The following is a 22,332-nucleotide window of genomic DNA, read 5'->3' as shown; positions in this document are numbered from 1 at the left end:
GAGCTTGCGATAAAGCTCTGTCCCTGCGAATTCCCTTCGGAGCCTTATCACGTTATTTTCGCAAAAAATACTGCACTGGGACCCGATCACCTGATGACCGGGTAGCAGTGCACTATGGGAGACCAGCTGACCGGAGGGGAGTCATCACCGGAGGCCCAATCACCAGTCCTTGGAGTCAGGCAAGTACATTTTTTTTTTTACCAATTTTTTTTTTTTTTTTTACAGTAATCAGCTTGCGGTCTGTTTAGACCACACAGCTGATTACTGGGACCGACTCCAGGCTCTGCTCTCCCCGTTAGAGCGGAGCAGGAGTCCGGTAACCGGGGAGACCCTGGATAACACCACCTCCAGGTGGCGTTATTATCACAGGGCTTTCCCTGATATTTTTTCACATTTCATTTTTAGTAACTCTGGTCGGATCACATTTCCCATTACAATTATGGGAAATGCGATCTGCTTTACTAAAAATAAGTGATACTTAGGGGTTGGAGTAGAATTTTACGAATTCTACTCCAATTACCCTGTAATAACTATAGGTGATACTAAAATAATGTGAAAAGGGTGTGAAAACACCCTTTTTCACTTTATTTTAGTAAAAATAATGTTAATAAATAGAGCCCATAGACCCTGAAACACAAAATTCATTTGTGGTAGTATAACCTTTAGCAGATGATACAAAGATCTGTTACAGGGTTAATATTCCAGAAAAGGTAAAACTAATATGTAGTGATTTTGAGAAAATAGGGAAATTAATTAAGTGTAGAATCTTAAACTGAATACATCAAAATGTAAAATAATGCAAGTGAGACATGAAATCTGAACGCAAATACAGAAAACATCCCACAAGAGTTAGCTGGATTTATGTAAGGAAAACATGTGGGACTTTGCTAAGTTCTGCGAAAGTGACTGGGAGAGAGGGTAGTCGGCTGGGGCCGGAGACTGGTGCCACATGCTGGCGCTGGGACTATGTAATTTGATGTTATCTGTTCTGAAGCCTGAAGAAAAAGAATCTTCCTTTGCATAGATGACCACAAGGGGAATCGAGGTTAATTAATTTTGACTGAAGGGGGCAGCCTACAAATGTAATACTGCTTTTGTACGTCCATTTAAAGTATGGCCAAAGTGGACATCCCAGGATTGGTCATGAGGATCATGTGATTAGCCAATATCCTAACTGGAATTGCGTCTTCGTGCCAAATACATCCATCTGCTGCTTTGTTCCAAGGCCAATAATAATAAACATCTTTGATTATTTAAGGTACACTACCAATCCAGTCCTGTCTGTCTATCAATTTAGCATTACCTGAGCTGCTGTCACTCTTCATTCCTTTATCTTCACTACATTGTTCTCCAAACAGACTTGTTAGAATGGCATTTGCAATGGGGAGCATCATGGCAGTAGAAGCAGTGTTACTCAGCCACATAGACAGGAAGGCCGTTGTCATCATCATCCCCAGTATGAGCCTGACAGATAGGAAGTGTATTCTTTCAATAATGAGTGACAAAGAATTTCATTACTCAATTTTTTTTTTTTTTATGAAGTCTTGTTTTCATTGTACATATCACATCACGTGTCATATCACTCAAATAAGACAGAGTTTGATTCATGACTTCTGGGAAAGAAGATACCTTCTCAGCATGCAATATTGTAGTAGACATGTAACAATAAGAATTGCAATGGCTTCCCAATCATGTTCTAGAACAAATACATTGACATTGTTTAATGGAATACTGCAAAAATAGGCAATTACGTGGTCTAATCATCATCTCTTATTCATTATAAATGTAATGCAGGAAATATCTCTTGCTTAACTTTCACGCCCGATCTGTCCCGTTTGTCCCCATACAGTAGCATGGGGACCTAAATTCATCTCAGAAATACTAACTTTTCAGAGCTTGACAGCAGGAACCTTCGCCATCTTTAGATGGTGTTTGTTCCTGCACCGCGCACCTTCCTAGGGTCCGCCCCAGTTTGGCTCCTTGGTTATTGTGCATGTGTGAACCCCAGTTCACGCATGCACATTAGCTAAGTTTCACAGCTACTAAAGTAGGAATAGGAATCATGGGGTCAGCTGATCTCCAGTCCTGTTTTTCAAGGAAAAGACATTGGGGGAGATTTTTCAAAGTTTGGACAGAGATAAAGTGGAGAGAGATAAAGCACCAACCAATTAATTCCTAACTGTCATTATTTAAACACATCTGTACAATGACAGTTAGGAGTTGATTGGTTCGTACTTTATCTCACTTCAAGGCTTAGTACATCTCCACCAAAGTGCCAACCAATCAGCTTATAACTGCCATTTTACAGGCTGTGTTTGAAAAATGACAGGAACTGATTGGTTGGTACTTTATCTATATCCAAGGTTTGATAAATCTCCCCCATAGTTTTGTGTAGAAAAAATGGTGTGGCTACAGTGAATGTACATTGTGGTTTGGCGGATTGGGGAGTGACTTGGTCAGATTAGGGTGACAATTAACCCTGATTTTTTTTCATTTGGCACTGTTGCAAAATAAGGTAACAGTAAATCCTTTAAATTACAAAGAAAGTATAAATATGATCACTCACCTTTTTTGAATTATACTAACTTCCAACCAATTTTTTTAGTACTACTTTACACAACAATGCTTGTATTTCTTGTGATTACTGCAGGTAAACACATTGGGAATGACTATTGTGATTTATTTTAACACTTAGGGGTACATTTACTAAGGTTCAATTTTGGTTGATTTGGTGTTTTTGTATGATTTGGGTGTGATTTTGCAAATTGGAGATTTAATAAGGGGCAATTCGACAGCATATCACAAATGAGTCACAACTTAACCTACAGTATCAATTCGGCTCAATACACCATCAAACCAAACACTCCAAACATAGTATCACTTACATGGACACAAATATAAATCACAGATTTATTAAGAATCGTGTTTGTCAGATCAATGAAAATCACACCGAAATCACAGCACAATGCATAAAATTAATAAACCTTCCTGTGTGCAGCTTATTTGTCCAAAGCACTGAAGCCCCCCAAAAAAAGCATAACTAGCCCCGGGCCTCTGAGTCTGGTCTGGTATTGGAAAATCGGGAAAAAAACATTCTGAGAATGTTCAACTCTTAGCCAATCAGCACTTCACCACTGCCTAGTGCAGTGACCCATGTGGGAACTGTTAGATCTCAGGTAGCGCTCGCTGTAGCACTGTATTAGTTTGGGGCTGGCAGGGCGACCCTACGCTGTATGTCTCCCTGCTATTGTGTCTGTGGATTCATGCTTTGATTTGTCAGCAAAATGGAGCAAATCGACTGGTCACACACTCGACAGAAATCGCTGAGTACCACCATCGGATGTAAATAGTCAGCCAAATTCACTAATTAATACATTTGTATTTTTGATCATTAAATGTTCCAACGATGTCCAGCAATTACGTTTAGAATTCAAACATGATTCTTAGTAAATTTACCCCTTGTGTAAGTGGGTAAGGTGTCATGGTGTAATTGTATCATCACAGCAAAGAGCCTACTTTTTGGGGGAGTCTAATTTGGGAATCTCCTAGATGTTTAGGAAAAGTAGGCAACTGACTGGCAAAGCATAGGGCTTGTAGTAGTAAATTTGGGAGGACCCAGTGGCGTAACTATAGAGGATGCAGGGGGTACGCTTGCTATGGGGCCCAGCAGCTTAGGGGGCCCGCCAGCCCAGCAAGCGTCCCTCTGTAGCACGGCCGGCCAAGTTGCTGGTGCAACTGGGAACACTGGTCTCTGTAGCGATTAGAGACTAAAGACACATCTGATCGCTTCAGAGGCCAGCATTCCCAGTGATGCAGTGCGCAGGTGACGTCATGATTTCACCCTCGTCCCCCACGATAAGAGGAGCCTGCGCCTGCTGCTGAATCTAGTCAGATCCAGTCAGTGGCAGAGTCTACGCGGGGAGCTGATGTCGTGGACTGGAGCGTGGAGATAGGTAAGTACTGCACAGGTGATGGGGGCCACAGCATAAGGGCCAGTACTAGGGACATTACTGAGGGCACAGCATAAGGGGCACTATTAGGGACATTACTGCAGCACTGCATTAGGGGCATTACTGGGGTCACTGTATTAGGGGCATTACTGGGGGCACAACATACGGGGTACTGCATAATGGGCACTGCATAAGGGGCTCTAATACAAGGGGCATTACATAATGGGCACAACTACAGGGGGCATTGTATAATGGGCACAACTACAGGGGGCACTGCATAATGGGCACAACTATTGGGGGCACTGCATAATGGGCAAACCAAAGGGGGCATTGTATAATGGCCACTGAATAAGGGGCACAACTACAGGGGGTATTGCATAATAAGCAGAACTACAGGGGCACTGTATAGGTAGACCTATGGGGGCCCCTGAGGAAATTTTGCTATGGGGCCCCCATACCTCTCGTGACGCCCCTGGGAGGACCCACTTTTTTTGGCCCCTCATTTTGCAGCTAATATGACAGGCCTGCAGCACTAGTGGTTGTACTTTTTGTGGTGGTGGGGATAGCCATTTTTAAAAACATTTTTATATACTGTATATATTTTTATTTTTAGCTTATGAAAGATCCGTGCTGTTCGTGATCATCAGCAGCAGCACAAATCTTGCACCAGCTCCACATAGATTCTTAATCAGCCACAGCAACTTGCTTCCCCATGCCAGTCTCAGTCCCCTTCATACAAGGTGTTTTAAATGCTAATGTATTGTGTGCACTTGCACAGTGTGAGGCATTTTGCTAAGGGAAAAAAGCCACAGAACACATATACATCCAATTCTGCAGAAGCCCCTCAATTGTCATAGTTTGATTTCTAAAGAATAAAGAACAAAAATATAAGATTCAAAAATCAGCAAATGCTAAAATGAAAAAAAGAAATAAACCTTGCAGGCTGGACTCCCACCAACAATAGGACCTTTAGTGCAATTCTCCTGTGCAGATTCCACTCCTCAATTGCAGCAGCCATGATCAGTCCACTAAGGAACAGGAAGTTTGTATCCAGGAAGTATTGCGGGCAGACCTTACTGGAAGGTAGAATACCCATAAATGGAAAAAGTACTATCGGGAGCAAAGCAGTAACAGCCAGAGGCAGTGCTTCCGTACACCAGTAAAAAGCCATCAATAGAACGACAAAGAGGCATTTTCCTTCCTGAAATTACAAGTTATTAATGATTAGAATCATAGTAGAATACACAGGTGACATGAATAACAGTTTGAATGATTTTGTTACAAATAGTTATTAGTGGTCTTGCTAGGTACACAGGCATATCAGGATAATAAGGGACAACATACACATAAAAGACCACTAGCCGCAACAATGTTGTGTTTATTGTGCTTGGCAAGGGGAATTGTATATGCAAGACATTGTTTTAGGCAGTGACGTGCAGTGAGGTCAATGGCTGGGGATGCACACATGGAGATGGGTCTGAGGGCCTGATTCAGAGCCGGACGCTATTTGCGCTCGCTCGTTCAGAAAATAGGGGTGGCTATTCAAATGAACCGTTCGCTCTTTGCGGTCTGTTCACGCCTCTATGTCTGAACGAGCGAACAAAACTTGCGGTCGTTTTTTGAAAAAATACGCCCCCTGGCCGCTCGCATCCTACGTCATGTACGCTATTTATTAGATTAATCGAGTACATCGACCAGGGTATGAACTGCTCGCTATTCTTGTGGTTGGTTTTTGCTACCACAATTTTGCGAGCAGTTCTGGCTATAAAATAACCCAGTGACGTGGTCAATGACGCTGCTGTATTAATTATGCACACCCATAAAACGCCCGTTTTGACCTTTAAGCATGCCTGCGTTCGGATCTCCACTCCCCGTTTTCAAGCACCTTCCCCTGTTACCACCCACATACGCCTCCTCCTGTCACTGAAAATAGCAGGCATTCGCTATTTAGCGAACAAACAATTTTCGGCCGCACTGACTGGTTCGCGCATGCGTATTACGATCCGTACGCATGCGCAGTTGGGCTTACGAGCGGCTCTGAATCAGGCCCAGAGTGCTGGGAGCCTGGGTTTGAGTGCTAAGCAGCAGCCACAATCTCCCACTGCATCCCAGCACAAGCTGTGTGCTGGGCTGCTGCAGTTGGAGGGATGGGGGGCAGCGCCGCACCCGGGCCCCCGCCGGGCCCCTCTGGAAGCCCGGGCCTGGGTAAATTGTACCCGACCCCCCCCTCTAGGCGCCCCTGACTCCAAGCCCCTGCACCTTCTTGTTGAATGTGTGATGTACTGCACGGACGTGCAGCACATGTTCCTCAAAGGTCTTAGCAGAGCCGTAACTAGACTTTTTGGTGCCCTGTGCCAGAAAGAGCATTGGCGACCCCCTCATTTTTCAAAGGGACATAATGCACCCAAAAAAGGGCCATGGATTCATGGGGAAGAGCCAGGGAAGAGATCGGAGAGGCCAGGAGATGCTGGGGATGAAATAAGAGGAGGCTACAATCAAGAATGATAATAAACAGAAATTTGATAGGGCCAAACAGCGCCCCCTGACCTGTGGTGCCCTGTGCAATGGCAGCAGCCGCACTACCCTAGCTACGGCTCTGGGTCTTAGCACCTGTAACACCTCTCTTGTAACATAAACTGCTTACTCTGTGTTACTCTGTGTACTGCTGACAACCGCTGTTATGTCTGTTACACTTGATATCCTTAATATACCTGTAACACTAGTTTAGGACAGATTGTATGGCCTAAACTCCATTTTATAATTCCACTGGTACAGATTGAGTCTCCCATATCCAAAATGCTTGGGACCAGGGGTATTTTGGATAACAGAATATTCTGTATTTTGGAATATTTGCATATCATAATGAAATATCTTGGGAATGGGACCCAAATCTTAACACAGAATGCATTTATGTGTTATATACACCTTATACACACAGCCTGCAGGTCATTGTATACAATGTTTTCAATTATTTTGTGGCTCAAGCAAAGTTTGTGTACAGAAATTAAATTCATTTATGTTTCATATACACCTTATACACACAGCCTGAAGGTAATTTTATACAATATTTTTAATAATTTGTGCCTTAGACAAAGTTTGTGGACATGGAACCATCAAAAAGCAAAGGTTTCATTATCTCAGTCATGGCAAAATTATTCCGTATTTCGGTATATTCCGTATTTCAGAATATTTGGATATGGGAGACTCAACCTGTACCTATTTTTCCAATTCAATAGGATATGACATATCAACATTTAATACATGGGACATACCAGCTATTTGTGCACCAGTTATTGCAGTCATCAATAATTAATTATATATGTGTGTCTCCTTTGAAATCTGTGCTACTTACTAAGAATTGCCAAAGTTTCCTTTTGGGATTGAAACCCAGAAATTGGTCTTTTCTTTTGTTATATATCTACTAGAGATGTGCAGGTCCGGTCTCAGAGAACTGACAACAACCGAATTTAGGGGTTCCGAGTCGAACCGAGTCCAAGTTCGGAATCACTTTGAACCTAGTGGCTCGATTCAGACCCACTCGCTAGATGTGTATGCAGATTAGGCTATGTGACAGCAAGGTAGACGATCGCATGGCAAGGCATAAGCACACGCACTTGCATCTCACGACCGCCTCATTCAGAGGCGGTCGTGAGATGCAAGCGGTCGCTCTGAATCAAGGCGGCCTCTTGCAACCTGAACGACCGCCTCCTTGACGATCGCTAAGCTGTGGGTTACCGCCCACAGCTTAATGACCGACCAGGTTGATGGTCGCGATGGTGATCACCATCGCGGCCATCGGGGCTTACGACGAGACCCTAAGGTTGGGTCTCGGCACTCGTAAGCCCCAGGGAGCTTCCTGCTCTGTTTGAGTTGGAAACTCCCCACTGACATCACTGATGATGTCAGTGCGGCCGCCCACAAAACAGTAGGCATTCGTTAAGGAACACCTCCGTTTTGCAAACCATCCCCCCGGACCGCCTACCCAACGGGGCGAGTTATCGATCAACATCGACAGCCGCCCCTTTGGTAATGAGCTCTGGAGCGAGAGAGGACTAACCATCGAGTCGGTTACGAGCGCATCGGCGCTTGCGACCGACTCTGAATGAGGTCCTATGCCTTGGCGTGTGATCGCTCTGTGTATGCAGACGCCCACCAGCTTGTCTTAAGATGCCAACTTGCGCATGTCATCTCCAGGAAGTGTATGCAACCATCAGTACCAGCGGGTACCATCAGAAGCGAACGCAGTGCTTGTGGTTAACCATACCCTACCGCAAGCACTGCGAGCACTACAGTGTAGAATTCAGCCAGCGTCTTAATTATGCATGCCTCTGAAACGGCATTGAGATGCTCATCCACGCCTGCATTCGCACCTCCACTCCCCCTTTTGCATAGACCAACCCCTTTCACCAACCACAAACTGCTTCTCCTGTCACTCACTCAGCTGGGCATTCTATGAGAAGCGAGTGTACGCTTCCTGTTTGCTCGGACTGGTTCGCGCAAGTGAGGGTGGTTTTGCAAAGCCAAAACACAAAGATTAATCCGGATCCAAAACCAAAACACGGGGGTTGGCGCACATCTCTAATATCTACACAGGTTCTTCCGGGGGATATTAAGAAAGAGTAACCCAACCTGCCATAGGGTTACATTAACTAAGGTCTAGTAACTATTACTGACTATAATGATTTTGTGTTGAACAGTGAATGCTAGCAGTTGGAATACATATACAAAGGGCTGGACTGGGGATCTGGCACTTCTGGCAAATCTTAGAAGGGCCGATGGCCACATGGGCCGGTCTGGCTGAGCGCAGCTCACCCAGCAGCAGCACCTCCCAGAAAGCGCCATGCTCGGTGGGTGGTTTGATGTGCGGCCACGCTATTGTGTAGTGATGTCATGACGCAGTCTCGTCATGACATTACAATGCGGCTGTGTATGAGAAGTGGGGTGGGGGGAATCTGGGCAGGTGGCAGGACGCGATTCTGACAGTTTGAGGTGGAGTGCAGGGCTGCCCGGCTGCAGGGCCGGATTTCCCACTAGGCACCCTAGGCGCTCGCCTAGGGCCCGGCGGGACCCAAGGGACCTATGGACAGGCCCCTTTGCCTGCAGTATCACCCGTTCATAAATTCACAGCGCTCCCAGATGAGCACTGCGTGAGTATCGCGTGACGTCATGACATCACACGGCCCCGCCTCCAATCCCACGCTGCTGTTGGTGCTCTCTCGGAGAAAGAGACTGTGTTGTATGCAGCCGCCAGCCTGCGCGCGGCACACTGCAAAGTATTACTCACCGCCCGGCGGGGATCCGCCGCCATGTCCCTCCCAGCTGAAAGAAGGGTTACCGGGTCAGCATCCGTGGCCTGCCTCCTTGTCCCAGCTAGCTCCTGCCGCGTACACCCCGGCAGGTATATCAGCCTCTCTGTCACCACAGTGACAGTGTCACTACAAGACTTGCACTGCCCACCAGCAGCAATCAGCGCGAATGGCAGCACACAAGTACTGTTCATATTTGTTAGTAATGTATACACAGTTGACTTGGCTCCATATACTGTACATATTCATTACAGGAGGATTATATACAGTCAGGTCCATAAATATTGGGACATTGACAGAATTTTCAGATTTTGGCCTCTATTCACCACCACAATGGTTTTGAAATGAAACAAATAGGATGTGCTTTAACCGCAGACTTTCAGTTTTAATTTGAGGGTAATTACATCCAAATCGGATGAACGGTGTAGGAATTACAACAGTTTCAATATGTGCCTCCCACTTTTTAAGGGGCCAAAAGTAATGGGACTATCAACTCAAAAGCTATTTCATGGACAGGTGTGGGCTATTCCCTCGTTATTTCATTATCAATTAAGCAGGTAAAAGGTCTGGAGTTGATTCTAGGTGTGACATTTGCATTTGGAATCGGTTGCTGTCAACTCTCAATATGAGATCTAAAGAGCTATCACTATCAGTGAAGCAAGCCATCATTAGGCTGAAAATCAAAACAAACCCATCAGAGAGATTGCAAAAACATTAGGTGTGGCCAAATCAACTGTTTGGAACATTCTTAAAAAGAAAGAACGCACCGGAGAGCTCAGCAACACCAAAAGACCCGGAAGACCACGGAAAACAACTGTGGTGGATGACAAAATAATTATTTCCCTGGTGAAGTAAAACCCCTTCACAACAGTTGGCCAAATCAAGAACACTCTCCAGGAGGTAGATGTATATGTGTCAAACTCAACAATCAAGAGAAGACTTCACAAGAGTGAATATAGAGGGTTCACCACAAGATGCAAACCATTGGTGAGCCACAAAAACAAGAAAAACAGATTAGAGTTTGCCAAACAACATCTAAAAAAGCCATTACAGTTCTGGAACAACATCCTATTGACAGATGAGACAAAGATCACCTTGTACCAGAGTGATGGGAAGAGAAGAGAAGGAAAGGAACTGCTCATGATCCAAAACATACCACCTCATCAGTGAAGCATGGTGGTGGTAGTATCATGGCGTGGGCATGTATGGCTGCCAATGGAACTGGTTCCCTTGTATTTATTGATGTGACTGCTGACAAAAGCAGCAGAATGAATTCTGAAGCGTTTCGGGCAATATTATATGCTCATATTCAGTCAAATGCTTCAGAACTCATTGGACGGCGCTTCACAGTGCAGATGGACAATGACCCAAAGCATACTGCAAAAGCAACCAAAGAGTTTTTTAAGGCTAAAATGTGGAATGTTATGCAATGGCCAAGTCAATCCCCTGACCTGAATCCGATTGAGCATGCATTTCACTTGATGAAGACAAAATTGAAGGGAAAATGCCCCAAGAATATAACATATCATAGCAGGTGTCACTAGGGCAAGATACACATATTCATATCATATACACACTATAAATATATATTTATATTGTGTATATAATATGAATATGTGTATCTAGCTCTAGTGACACCTGCTGTGATATTTGCACAGTATTTACAATGTCACTAGATGATATATATCTGTCTATATATACACACACACACACACCAGAATAATGAGGAAAATTGATTAATCCAATTAAAACGTTGGTTTAGTAACGATAATCCGATTAAAACGTTGGTTTAGTAACGGTCACTGGGCCTGATTCAGCAAGCAACGCAAGTGAGCGAACGCACACGCACTCAGCCAATGTTTTCATTCTGTGCATGCGTATGCATCGCATTGTGTGCACAGGTTGCTGCATACAGTTAGGGCTCCATTAGAGTATGCAGGGAGCCTGCAGAAACCTCCGATGCTGATTGACAGGAAGTGCCATTTGTGGGTGGTGACGGGAGTGGTCGGCCGAACACAGGCCATTCGCACGCCATTATGGGGGTGTGCGTAAATTACTCTCAGCAGCGCCGCACGCTGCCCAGGCACCTCCCTGCGTGCAGGAATATCTCAAGTCCTGCGGCATGTCAGGTCTACCCTTAGCTTTTACGCAGCTTTGATGGCACTCAATGTTCCCGATGTTTATGCTGTCAATCACGGCAGAGGTGGGCGGCTTTATGTTTTGCTGGGTGTCTGCTTCTTGTGCTGCAGTCTGCGCACTTATGCATTGATTAGCATATATTTGCAGTGGCTGGGTGCGTGCATCTGCTAGCGTGCGTTCCTTGCTGAATCAGGCCCACTCTCCTGTTGTTTTTCACCCCGAGTGCTGCTGAATTCTGTTGCATGTATATCCAGACTCACAAGCTGGCCTACGGAGGAGAGTGTCATTGGTCATTGAACTGCATATATATATATATATATTATATATATATATAACCTTTATTTATATGGCGCCACAAGGGTTCTGCAGCACCTAATAGAGTATATAAACAAATTAGCAATACAAGAAAGCCGTTTACAGTTCAAGACATAGCAGGACAAGGACAAACTTTATAAATGTTCCTGCATCAGGGCAGCAGAGACCAAGGGGGTATGGCATATATGATCATATAGGTATATGAAGGAAAAGCACGAGGGAAGAGGGCCCTGCTGTGAGAGCTTACATATATATAATCTTGTCCTGTCCCAAATGCATCTTAACATGCCCTAGTCCTGCGAACTCATGTTTGGCAGACCTGACTCATATTGCAAAATGTGTAGACACATTATAATATATTTTCTATAGGCACAGGAGGACAAACAAAAAATTATGTAAGGGGCATGAAATCAGAACTCACATAGTGGGGTTCATTTAGACCCGGTCGTTAGCGCCGATGCGCTCGGACCGGGTCGATGGCCCCCCACAGAGCATGCTCCAGACTCCAAACAGCATTCAGCTGTTAAATAAAATTCTACCAGTTTCAGGTAAAACTTTTACCTTAAAGAGTGTCTCTGTTAATGAGTTATACAAAAGACAATTGTTTTTCTGGAGACCAAAATGCACTGATACTTGTTTAAATAACTCATCCACTATGGCTTCAGCACTGAAGACTAACTTGACTGTTCAATTAATCAAACAGAACAAGCACCAAAAAACACACACATAGGCACCTGATCAGGATCTTAGGGCCTGATTCAGAGCCGCTCGTAAGCGGCCGCTCGTTCGCACTGAGCGATGTTCGCACAACTGCGCATGCGTACGGATTGTAATACGCATGCGCGAACCAGTCAGTGCGGCCGAAAATCGTTTGTTCGCAAAATAGCGAATGTCTGCTATTTTGAGTGACAGGAGGAGGCGTATGTGGGCGGTAACAGGGGAAGGTGCTTGAAAACGGGGAGTGGAATTCAGAACGCAGGCGTGCTTAAAGGTCAAAACGGGCGTTTTATGGGTGTGCATAATTAATACAGCAGCGTCAGCGACCACGTGACTTGTTTTTTTTTTAGTCAGAACTACTCGCAAAATAGCGGTTGAAAAAACCAACCACAAGAATAGCGAGCAGTTCATACGCTGTTCGATGTACTCGATTCATCTAATAAATAGCGGACATGACGTATGATACGAGCGGCCAGGGGGCGTATTTTTCAAGATTTCTAATGCGATTAGCTCGCTCGTTCAGACTTAGAGGCGTGAACAAACCGCAAAGTGCGAACGGTTCATTTGAATAGCCACCCCTTTTTTTTAAACGAACGACCGCAAACAGCGAGCGGCTCTGAATAAGGTCCTTAATACCCAATCCACGCTGCAGCTTCTTAATAGAGGTAATTGCCACACCTCTTAACAGTAAAAACCAAGAAAAGAGAATAATAAAAAGCGCTGCTGATTGGAGACCTTCTGTCTTAATAATAATAATAAATACAGTTTAATATAACATACAAATGGCCATGTATAAAACACAAAATTAAAACACAAGACAATTTGCATAAATGACAATGCATAGGTATAAATACTTCTGGGATATCAGGTTAATATCTGAGCATGTGGTTATATAAAAGCAGCCGAGATAATAGCAAGCTGCCGACAATTCCACATATGTTGCTATAATGTGGAAGTAAACATATAAATACAATATAATAAATGAAACAGCTCCACACTTCACTAGACGTTTCTCTGGATTATGGGGGTCATTCAGACCCACTCGCGAGCGGCAGTACGCTCGCAAGTGGGTCGATGTTCCCTACTGCGCATGCGCACGACGGAGGGAGCTCCGTCGTGCGCATGCGCGAGACCCGGCGAGCGATGGGCATTCCATCACTCAGGGTCTCGCACCAAAGGGGGCGTGCTGTCGATGTTGATTGACAGCACGCCCCCTTTGGTGGACGTGCCTGCCAGATGGAGGCGTTCCCATGGGAACGCCTACCGTCTGAAGCCGGCCCCACTGACATCACTAGTGATGTCAGTGGGAGTGATTTTGGCTCTGATAGAGCCAAAATCACTCCAGAGCTTGTGGCTGGGAAACCCGACCGCAGGGTTTCCCTCGCAAGTCCAATGGTCGCGATGGTCAAGACCATCGCGACCATCTTTTTGCACGCTCGTATATGCTGTGGGTGGTGACCCACAGCTGTACGAGCGTCCAGGAGGACGCTCCATTTTAATGGAGGAGGGCCCTGATTCAGAGCGAGCACTCTGGTCAGAGCGTCCGGCTCTGAATCAGGCCCTATATCCCAAAATGGCACTTCAAGATTCCAAATGTATTTTAATCCATACCATTTTATTAGGTCAAGGACCAATTGAATAACAGTACTTTTTGTTCCTTGATGGTTGAAGAGGACTTGATTATAAATATATGTGAGTACACGATCTCAAATTTTAATGTCCATTTAATAGTTGGGAAATATTTATAGAGGGCTCTATTTACTAAAATCCGCATTTGTAATGCAGATTGTAGTGTGATATTACCGACTGAATTCGCATTGCGAATTCAGGCACTATCACAGAGCGCTCGCAAGCGGGTCGATGGTGCCCTAATGCGCATGCGCGAGACCCACATAGCGACAGCCAACCTGTCGCTATGGGACTTGCACCAAAGGGGGCGTGCTGTCGATGGTGAGTGACAGCACGCCCCCTTTGGCGTGTAAAAATAATTAACATTATTTTTACTAAAATAATGTGAAAAAGGGTGTTTTCACACCCTTTTCACATTATTTTAGTATCACCTACAGTTACTAAAGGGCAATTGGAGTAGAATTCATAAAATTCTACTCCAACCCCTAATTATCACTTATTTTTAGTAAGCAGATCGCATTTCCCATAATTGTAATGGTAAATGTGATCTGACCAAAGTTACTAAAAATAAAATGTGAAAAAATACTGGGAAAAGCCCTGTTATAATAATGCCACCTGGAGGTGGCATTATCCAGGGTCTCCCCCGGTTACCGGACTCCTGCTCCGCTATAATGGGCAGAGCAGAGCCCGAAGCCGGAGTGATCAGCTTTGTGGACTAAACAGACCACAAGCTGATTCACTGTAAAGAAAGGTAAAAAAAAAAAAAACTTACCTGAGTCCAGGGACATGTTTCCCATGCTGCACTGGGGCCCAGTCGTCACCAGACAGGGTCCCAGTGCAGTATGGGATGTCAGATGACCTGAGCGACAGAGGACATCACCGGAGGCCCGATAACTGCAGGTAAGTGTAATTAAGGGAGGGGGGTCACGGGGAGTGGGAGGGGGGTTGCAGGGGATCCGCGATCATGGGGGTGGGGCTTAGTGACGGGGCGGGGCTTGGTGACGGGGTAGCAGCGGCGGCCTGCCAGCGCATGCGTGGGGCACTTGTCACTGTATTTTTTGCGAAAATACCATGATAAGGCTCCGGATTGGATTCGCAGGGACAGTGCTTTCTTGCAAGCTCTGGGGGTCATTCAGACCCGCTCGCGAGTGCAGGACGCTCGCAAGCGGGTCGATGGTGCCCTACTGCGCATGAGCACGACGGTGGGAGCTCCGTCGTGCGCATGCGCGAGACCCGGCTAGCGACCCGGCTAGCGACAGTAGTGATGTCAGTGGGAGTGATTTTGGCTCTGATAGAGCCAAAATCACTCCAGGGCTTGCGGCAGTGAGACCCTACCGCAGGGTCTCCGTTGCAAGCCCGATGGTCAAGACCATCGCGACCATCATCATGGATGCTCGCTATAGCTGTGGGTGGTCACCCACAGCTATGCGAGCGTCCAAGAGGCCGCTCCATTTTCATGTAGGAGGGCCCTGATTCAGAGCGTCCGGCTCTGAATCAGGCCCTCTGTCCCTGCAAGGGATTTCTAGTAAATCCCTGTGATACTGCCCGAATGCGCAATGCGAATTCAAGTCGGTAATATCACACTACAATCTGTATTACAAATGCAGACTGTAGCAAATAGAGCCCTTGGTATCTTGAAGTGTCATTTTGGGATATATTCCAGAGAATTGTCTAGTGAAGTGTGGAGCTGTTTCATTTACTATATTGTATTTATATGTATACTTCCACATTATAGCAACATATGTGGAGTTGTCGGCAACTTGCTATTATACCTATTAGGGTTCGAGTTTTGAAAATGTGCTAGTATGCAACTATACTCACACATTTATAGATCATGTAATAGGGAGCGAGAACATGCAAACTTGTATGTTCGTTACACCCCCGCAACTCACAATGGCAAAACTCGAATCCAGATATTTCGCCATTGTGAGGAAACAATGGCAAAAGTTTTTAACTCGCACACTATTACTGACCAAAAACTTGTAAAAAAAGGACCTGCTTCAGGATAGCAAGCTTGAGCAGGTCTGAGTTACACAGAAACATGCATAGGTCTGTGAGATCCGTGCATGCTTCTGTTTTAAAAAAATTGTAAAATGTTAAAAATAAAAAAAACAATGTGAGGTCCCCCTCCTAATTGCACATCCAGCACCAGGGCTGTAGCTAGGGTAGTGCGGCCGGTGCCATCTCACAGGGCACCACAGGTCAGGGGGGCCTTCAAATTTCTGTTTATTATCATTCTTGCTTGTAGCTTCCTCTTATTTCATCCCCAACATCTGGACTCCCCTATCTCTAACCTGGTCCTTCCCCATGAAGCCATGGCCCTTTTTTGGGTGCATTATGTCCCTTTGAAAAATGAGGGGGGCGCCAATGCTCTTTCTGGCACAGGGCACCAAAAAGTCTAGTTACGGCTTTATCCAGCATCAGGCTTTTCTGAGCTAGTCCTGGCTGTGAAAATACAGGGGGGAAAAACATAGGGTTACCCTGTATTTTCAGCAACCAGCACCAAGCTCAGGGAGTTGTGGAAATACAGGGGACAAAATGAGTAGGGGCGGCCAAAAAGAAGGGGGGAGGTGGTTAATGACAGCAGCAGCGGGGGGCTGCAAGTCTGAGTGGGGCGGGGGGAAAGGCAGTGGTTGAATTAGAGTGGGGGGACAGATGCAGTGAAGAAATCCTTATGGATACCTCAACTGTAGGAGGAAAAGTATTACTTTTCCCGAAGAGCTGACTCTGCAAAAAGAGCAGCTTTTCGGAAGTGGTACTTTTGTTAATGAGGCATGATGAACGCCTTTGAAAGGTTTCTTAAACTCGCAGTGAGTTTAAAACATAATTATCACTAGTGATAATTGTGTACTGATGAATAGGCCCCAGAGTCCTAATCATCTGTAAGGATCATCAAAGGCACTCTGGGGCATATTTATCACAATCCGCATTTTTAATGCGGATATAATAAATATTTTGTGTACAAATTTGCAATGTGAACATTAATCTATTATATTTTCACCCAAATTTTTTAAAACCCACTTGCCAGGAGATGAGCTCTGTTAAGAGCCAGTGGCGGATTTTACCTAGGGGCTGCGGGACGGCAGCCCTCCCAGTAAAATCCACCACTGGCAGGGACAGCCTAGGCTAGCAGTAGTGGTAGTGATTTCTCATTGGTAGCACTACCCTGCTGATCACAGCCGTACAGGCAGTCCCAGGGAGAGATGTTTTCTCCCCGTGGCACTGACAGTCCAGACTGCAATAGCAGAGAGAGGGCTTCCCATGGGAAGCCACTCCCCTGCTATAACGGCAGCCCTATCTGGCTCATAGGGGCTGCAGATAATAAAAGCCAGCCTGTCTGCTAGCCTAGCACAACCTCCGGGCTTAAGATACTCCCCCACAGCTGCCGGACTTAAGCCCTGCCTCCCGGTGACATCACCTGTCAGTCACCGGAATGACAAGGGAGGAGAGGGATAATGTGCACTGCAGACACCCCGGCCAGACAGATAAGGAGCTACCACTGATAAGAGCCCATCCTGGCGAAGAGCTGGAAGCAGGTTGTAGCGTAAAGCTATCACACAGCTTCCCATTTCAGGTCCCTGGCAGCCAATGCACTCCCTCTCCAAAATAGTGCAAATTAGTAGCCCATAGGCTACTATAGGGTAACACCATCTGAAGATGGCGCTATCCTAACAGGACCAACCTACGTAATGCTTTGCATTCCGGAGCTTAGTAAAATCGGCAGCACAGCAGCCCCCATAGAAACATATGGGTGCGGCATTTGCGGACGATTACTCCATAGTACATCTTGGGGATACATAATATTTGCAGACTCATTATTTTACTGTAAGATTATGTAATGGAGTTTTGAGGTAATACATATTTCATAACATAACTATTACAGAGTTCCCATGCCTTTGTAAGAATATAGCAAGATAGAGACATTAATCAATGTAATTATTTATTTAATTGATTCAAACTCCCTAACATGTCTCACTGTGCTTAGTTTAAAACAATGAAAATAACAGTAATATATCATCATACATTGGGCCTTATTCGGCAATTATCGCAATTGCAAAGCTGCACGCAGCCGACACGCCTCCGTTTCGGGAAAGAGAGGGCATCAACCAAACCTCCTAAAACCCGCAGAAATATTAATGCTATTAACTTTCATCAACTATCTACCTCTCTACAACAACAACTCTCACCAATTTCTACATTCACTTCTCCAGAGACTGCTGCATCACACTTAAACCAGATTCTAGAAAAAGCCCTTGATGAAGTAGCTCCAGCTACCCATCACACACCACGTAAACTTAGACGTCAACCGTGACATTCTAACTTTACAAGGCATCTACAAAAACTCTCACGTAAAGTAGAACGTCAGTGGCGAAAGTCTCATACTCCAAGTGACTTCCTCACATATAAAACTATCTACAACTCTTATCGTACTGCTCTGGACACTGCCAAACAAACATATTTCCAATCTCTTATCTCTGCTCAAGCCTCTAACCCCAAGCGACTTTTTAATACATTTAAACTGCTTCTTACCCCTCCCTCACCCAAACCACCTGCTACTATCTGTGCACAAGATTTTGCTTCCTATTTTAGGGACAAGATTGATGAGATCCGAAATGAAATGGTATGCTCTTCCTCAGCTAGTGACCTGCTCAATTCGCTACCTGTATCCTCTGGCACATTCTCTTCATTTGATCTCACAAATGAAGATGAAGTATCTTCCCTCTTCTCATCCTCCTACTCTATTACCTCTTCTCTAGATCCTATACCCTCACAAATCAGTAAAGCTCTGTCTCCTGTGCTTATCCGAATCCTAACTAAAATCTGTAATCTCTCTCTCTCTACTGGCATCTTTCCATCACTGTTCAAGCATGCAGTGATTACTCCTATTCTGAAAAAACAAAACTCTGACCCCAACACTCTCTCAAATTACCGTCCTATCTCCCAGCTCCCATGCCCCTCCAAGCTACTGGAGAGACTTGTCTACACTCGCCTCACACACTTTCTTAACTCACACAACCTATTGGACCCACTTCAGTCTGGCTTCCGTTCCCAACACTCCACAGAGACAGCACTGACTAAGGTAGTAAATGATCTGGTCACTGCCAAGGCTAAAGGCCATTACTCACTCCTAATTCTTCTAGATCTCTCTGCTGCTTTTGACACTGTTGACCACTCTCTTCTCATACAAACACTACCATCCCTGGGTTTTAAGGACACTGCTCTTTCTTGGTTCTCTTCCTACCTATCTGATCGCTCTTTCACTGTTCGTTTTTCTGATTCTGCCTCCTCTTCGCTACCTCTATCAGTTGGAGTACCTCAAGGCTCTGTGTTAGGGCCTCTGTTATTCTCAATCTATACCTCCTCTCTTGGTAAACTAATCAGCTCTTTTGGATTTCAGTACCATCTGTATGCGGATGATACTCAAATCTACCTATCTTCCCCAGATTTATCACCAACTGTACTAGTCCGTGTCACTGAATGTCTTTCTGCAATTTCATCTTGGATGTCATCTCGCCACCTGAAACTTAATATTTCTAAAACAGAATTAATCATATTTCCACCAGCCAACAACAGTTACCAACATGATCTCTCTATCACAGTTGATAAGTCGACAATCCACCCTGCCCCACAAGCTCGCTGCCTTGGTGTCATCCTTGACTCTGAACTGTCCTTTGTTCCCCACATTCAATTTGTCTCCATATCATGTTACATACATCTAAAAAACATATCCAAAATTCGACCATATCTCACACAAGACACTGCAAAAACTCTAATCCATGCACTTATTATTTCCCACCTTGACTATTGCAATAGTCTCCTTACTGGTCTTCCTAAAAACAGGCTATCGCCATTACAATCAATTATGAATGCAGCTGCAAGGCTTATCTTCCTTGCTAAACGTTCATCGTCTGCTGCCCCGCTCTGTCAGTCCCTCCATTGGTTGCCGGTTTTCTACCGTATTCAATACAAAATACTCTTACTTACACATAAGGCTATTAACCAAACCACACCAACATACATCTCTTCACTCATCTCAAAATATCGCCCTACCCGACCTCTCCGCTCAGCACAAGATCTGCGTCTCTCATCCCCATGCATTACTTGCTCCCACTCATGGTTACAGGACTTTCTTAGGGCTGCACCCACTCTATGGAATGCCTTACCACGCAAAATAGGACTTTCCACTAGTCTCCAATCCTTCAAGCGATCCCTGAAAACTCACCTCTTCAGGCAAGCTTATCAGATCCCAGAACCGCCCACACAACCTTCATAGTTTCCATATCTAATTACATCCCCTTTTACAGTCCACACATAACCTCACACATTGTCTTTCTCTCACATCCTCATGACATTTGGCCGACATTCCTGTGTGACTGGATCATGCAGCCAACCAAGAAACTGTGCATTGTGGCTGGACCAAGATGCAATATATAGCACCTATCCTTGTGTATTACTGCCTATTTCCCTATAGATTGTAAACTTGCGAGCAGGGCCTTCCTACCTATATATCTGTCTGTTATTACCCACTTTTGTTCTTTCAATGTTCACCATTGTAAAGCACAACGGAATATGCTGCGCTATATAAGAAACTGTTAATAAATAAATAAAATCACCGCCCCCTCCCCATCCACAAACAGCAGCAGACTGTCAATCACTACCAGTCTGCGAAGGAGTCAGCAGGACCCGTTCTGCACACTCGCAGAATGGGACCTGCATCTGCGCAGATTCCCAAATGTCGGGAATTTGCGTTCAGCAGTGCACGGCTGAATAAGGCTCAAAGTTCCTTGTTTTCAGGTGCTCATGTAAAAAAAAAAAAACAATTATATTAGCAGCAGTCACCTGTGAAGTCTATGGAGACTTATTAGTGGAGAACAAACTATGCAAAAAAGAAAAATTGCTACTGCGCTTATAAAAAGACTCTACTATGGCAGAAATTACCGACACTAAGACACAGGTCTGTATATAAATAAGGGAACAATTTTATTCCATCTAAAAATATATTATATAAATCCAATGCATATATAAAAAAGATTGCACATGAATTTTTCGAATATTCAAAAAAGACAGTACAATACACATTTTAATATTCCACCGGGGAATTAATGAAAAAACAAAGTTCCATAAAAATTAAATTATCCAGAAAACAAATGTATAATAGGGAGAATCCTTTATGTTACGTTTGGTTTTGCACAGGCAAAATAAAGTAAAATTCCCTTTGTGGGGCACTCTTTATATTGTTAAACCTATGATATGGTGGTAATTGTTAAAACATAACTATTCAATACATACCTTATAAAAAAAAATCACGGTTAATACCATAGACAAACAATAATAAACAAATAAAATAGGCGAAAATATTAGGAAAAGGAAGTTTGATTCTAGTATATAATTATACACTTCCTAAAATATATTGATTCTGGTCATCAAAGTATGGCAGTGTTAAATCATACACTGTCATTGAAATTTCTTACAACAGTAATGTAACTAAAGTCAGATAAATAAATTGCACATGTCCTTATTTAGCAATAGAGGGAGATAAAAGTTATTATAATAAGGTGCACATATTATGTCGGCCAATGTAAAAATGTCTTATCCAATGGCACTGAAGATCATCTAAAAGATAGCAATGGCTTGCAAAATAGTTCAAGTCAAATATGTATATTGCACATGCCCTTATTCTAGCAGCAAAGGAAAAAACATCAAATATAATTACGTGCACCCTAATTGTTGCAATCAGGTAGTGATGATAAGCTTAATCATGAGACTAATTGCCTATTAATGATATTGCACATGTTCTTTTAAAGCAGCAAGAAATAGCATGTAAAGACATCAAACACAAGGATGATAAAAAGCATAGATAAATGTCATCAATTGCATCTGCCCTTCATCCATATAGGTTATAATCCAACAGTATTAATTAGCTTTTAAGTGAAGATCATTATATCCATCAGTCATATTGCACAAGTCCCCTACAGTATATTCAGCATGTGTCAGTATTGTCACATAAATCACTTTTATAATAGCAGGATTGAATTAATATCCTCAGGCTGAGCATTCATCAGGAAGGTCCGCATAGACATATCAATCCTAACAATGATTACTTTAAAGATACTAGTTCATATCCTTATCTGCTACAGATAGTAAAATGTTTTCTTTTCATTTCAGCAGGCAGGTCAAAAAACAGAAATTAAACTATTCTATTGCATGAGATTAAGTGAAAGTAAAACACATAGGTGCCCCCCACTTCTGCTTTTACTTGTTGTACACAATGCCTT

General features: G+C 44.1%; 1 protein-coding gene across 1 annotated transcript in view; it reads right to left on the bottom strand.

The window, feature by feature from the left end:
• The window catches only part of SLC13A3 (solute carrier family 13 member 3), a 76,851-nt gene that overhangs the window by 28,652 nt on the left and 25,867 nt on the right, over positions 1-22,332 (bottom strand). The window contains exons 2-3 of the mRNA XM_088476747.1: positions 4,886-5,151; positions 1,304-1,464 (exon numbers count right to left, since the gene is read on the bottom strand). Of these exons, the coding sequence (XP_088332873.1) occupies positions 1,304-1,464; positions 4,886-5,151 (427 nt within the window). The remainder of the gene's footprint in view (positions 1-1,303; positions 1,465-4,885; positions 5,152-22,332) is intronic.

The sequence above is a fragment of the Taudactylus pleione genome, unplaced genomic scaffold (genome assembly GCF_031769625.1).
Source record: "Taudactylus pleione unplaced genomic scaffold, aTauple2 ptg000192l, whole genome shotgun sequence".
In the NCBI taxonomy this organism is placed as follows: Eukaryota; Metazoa; Chordata; class Amphibia; order Anura; family Myobatrachidae; genus Taudactylus; species Taudactylus pleione.
Note: the sequence above shows the minus strand (reverse complement) of the source record. Positions and strands in the feature narration are given on the sequence as shown.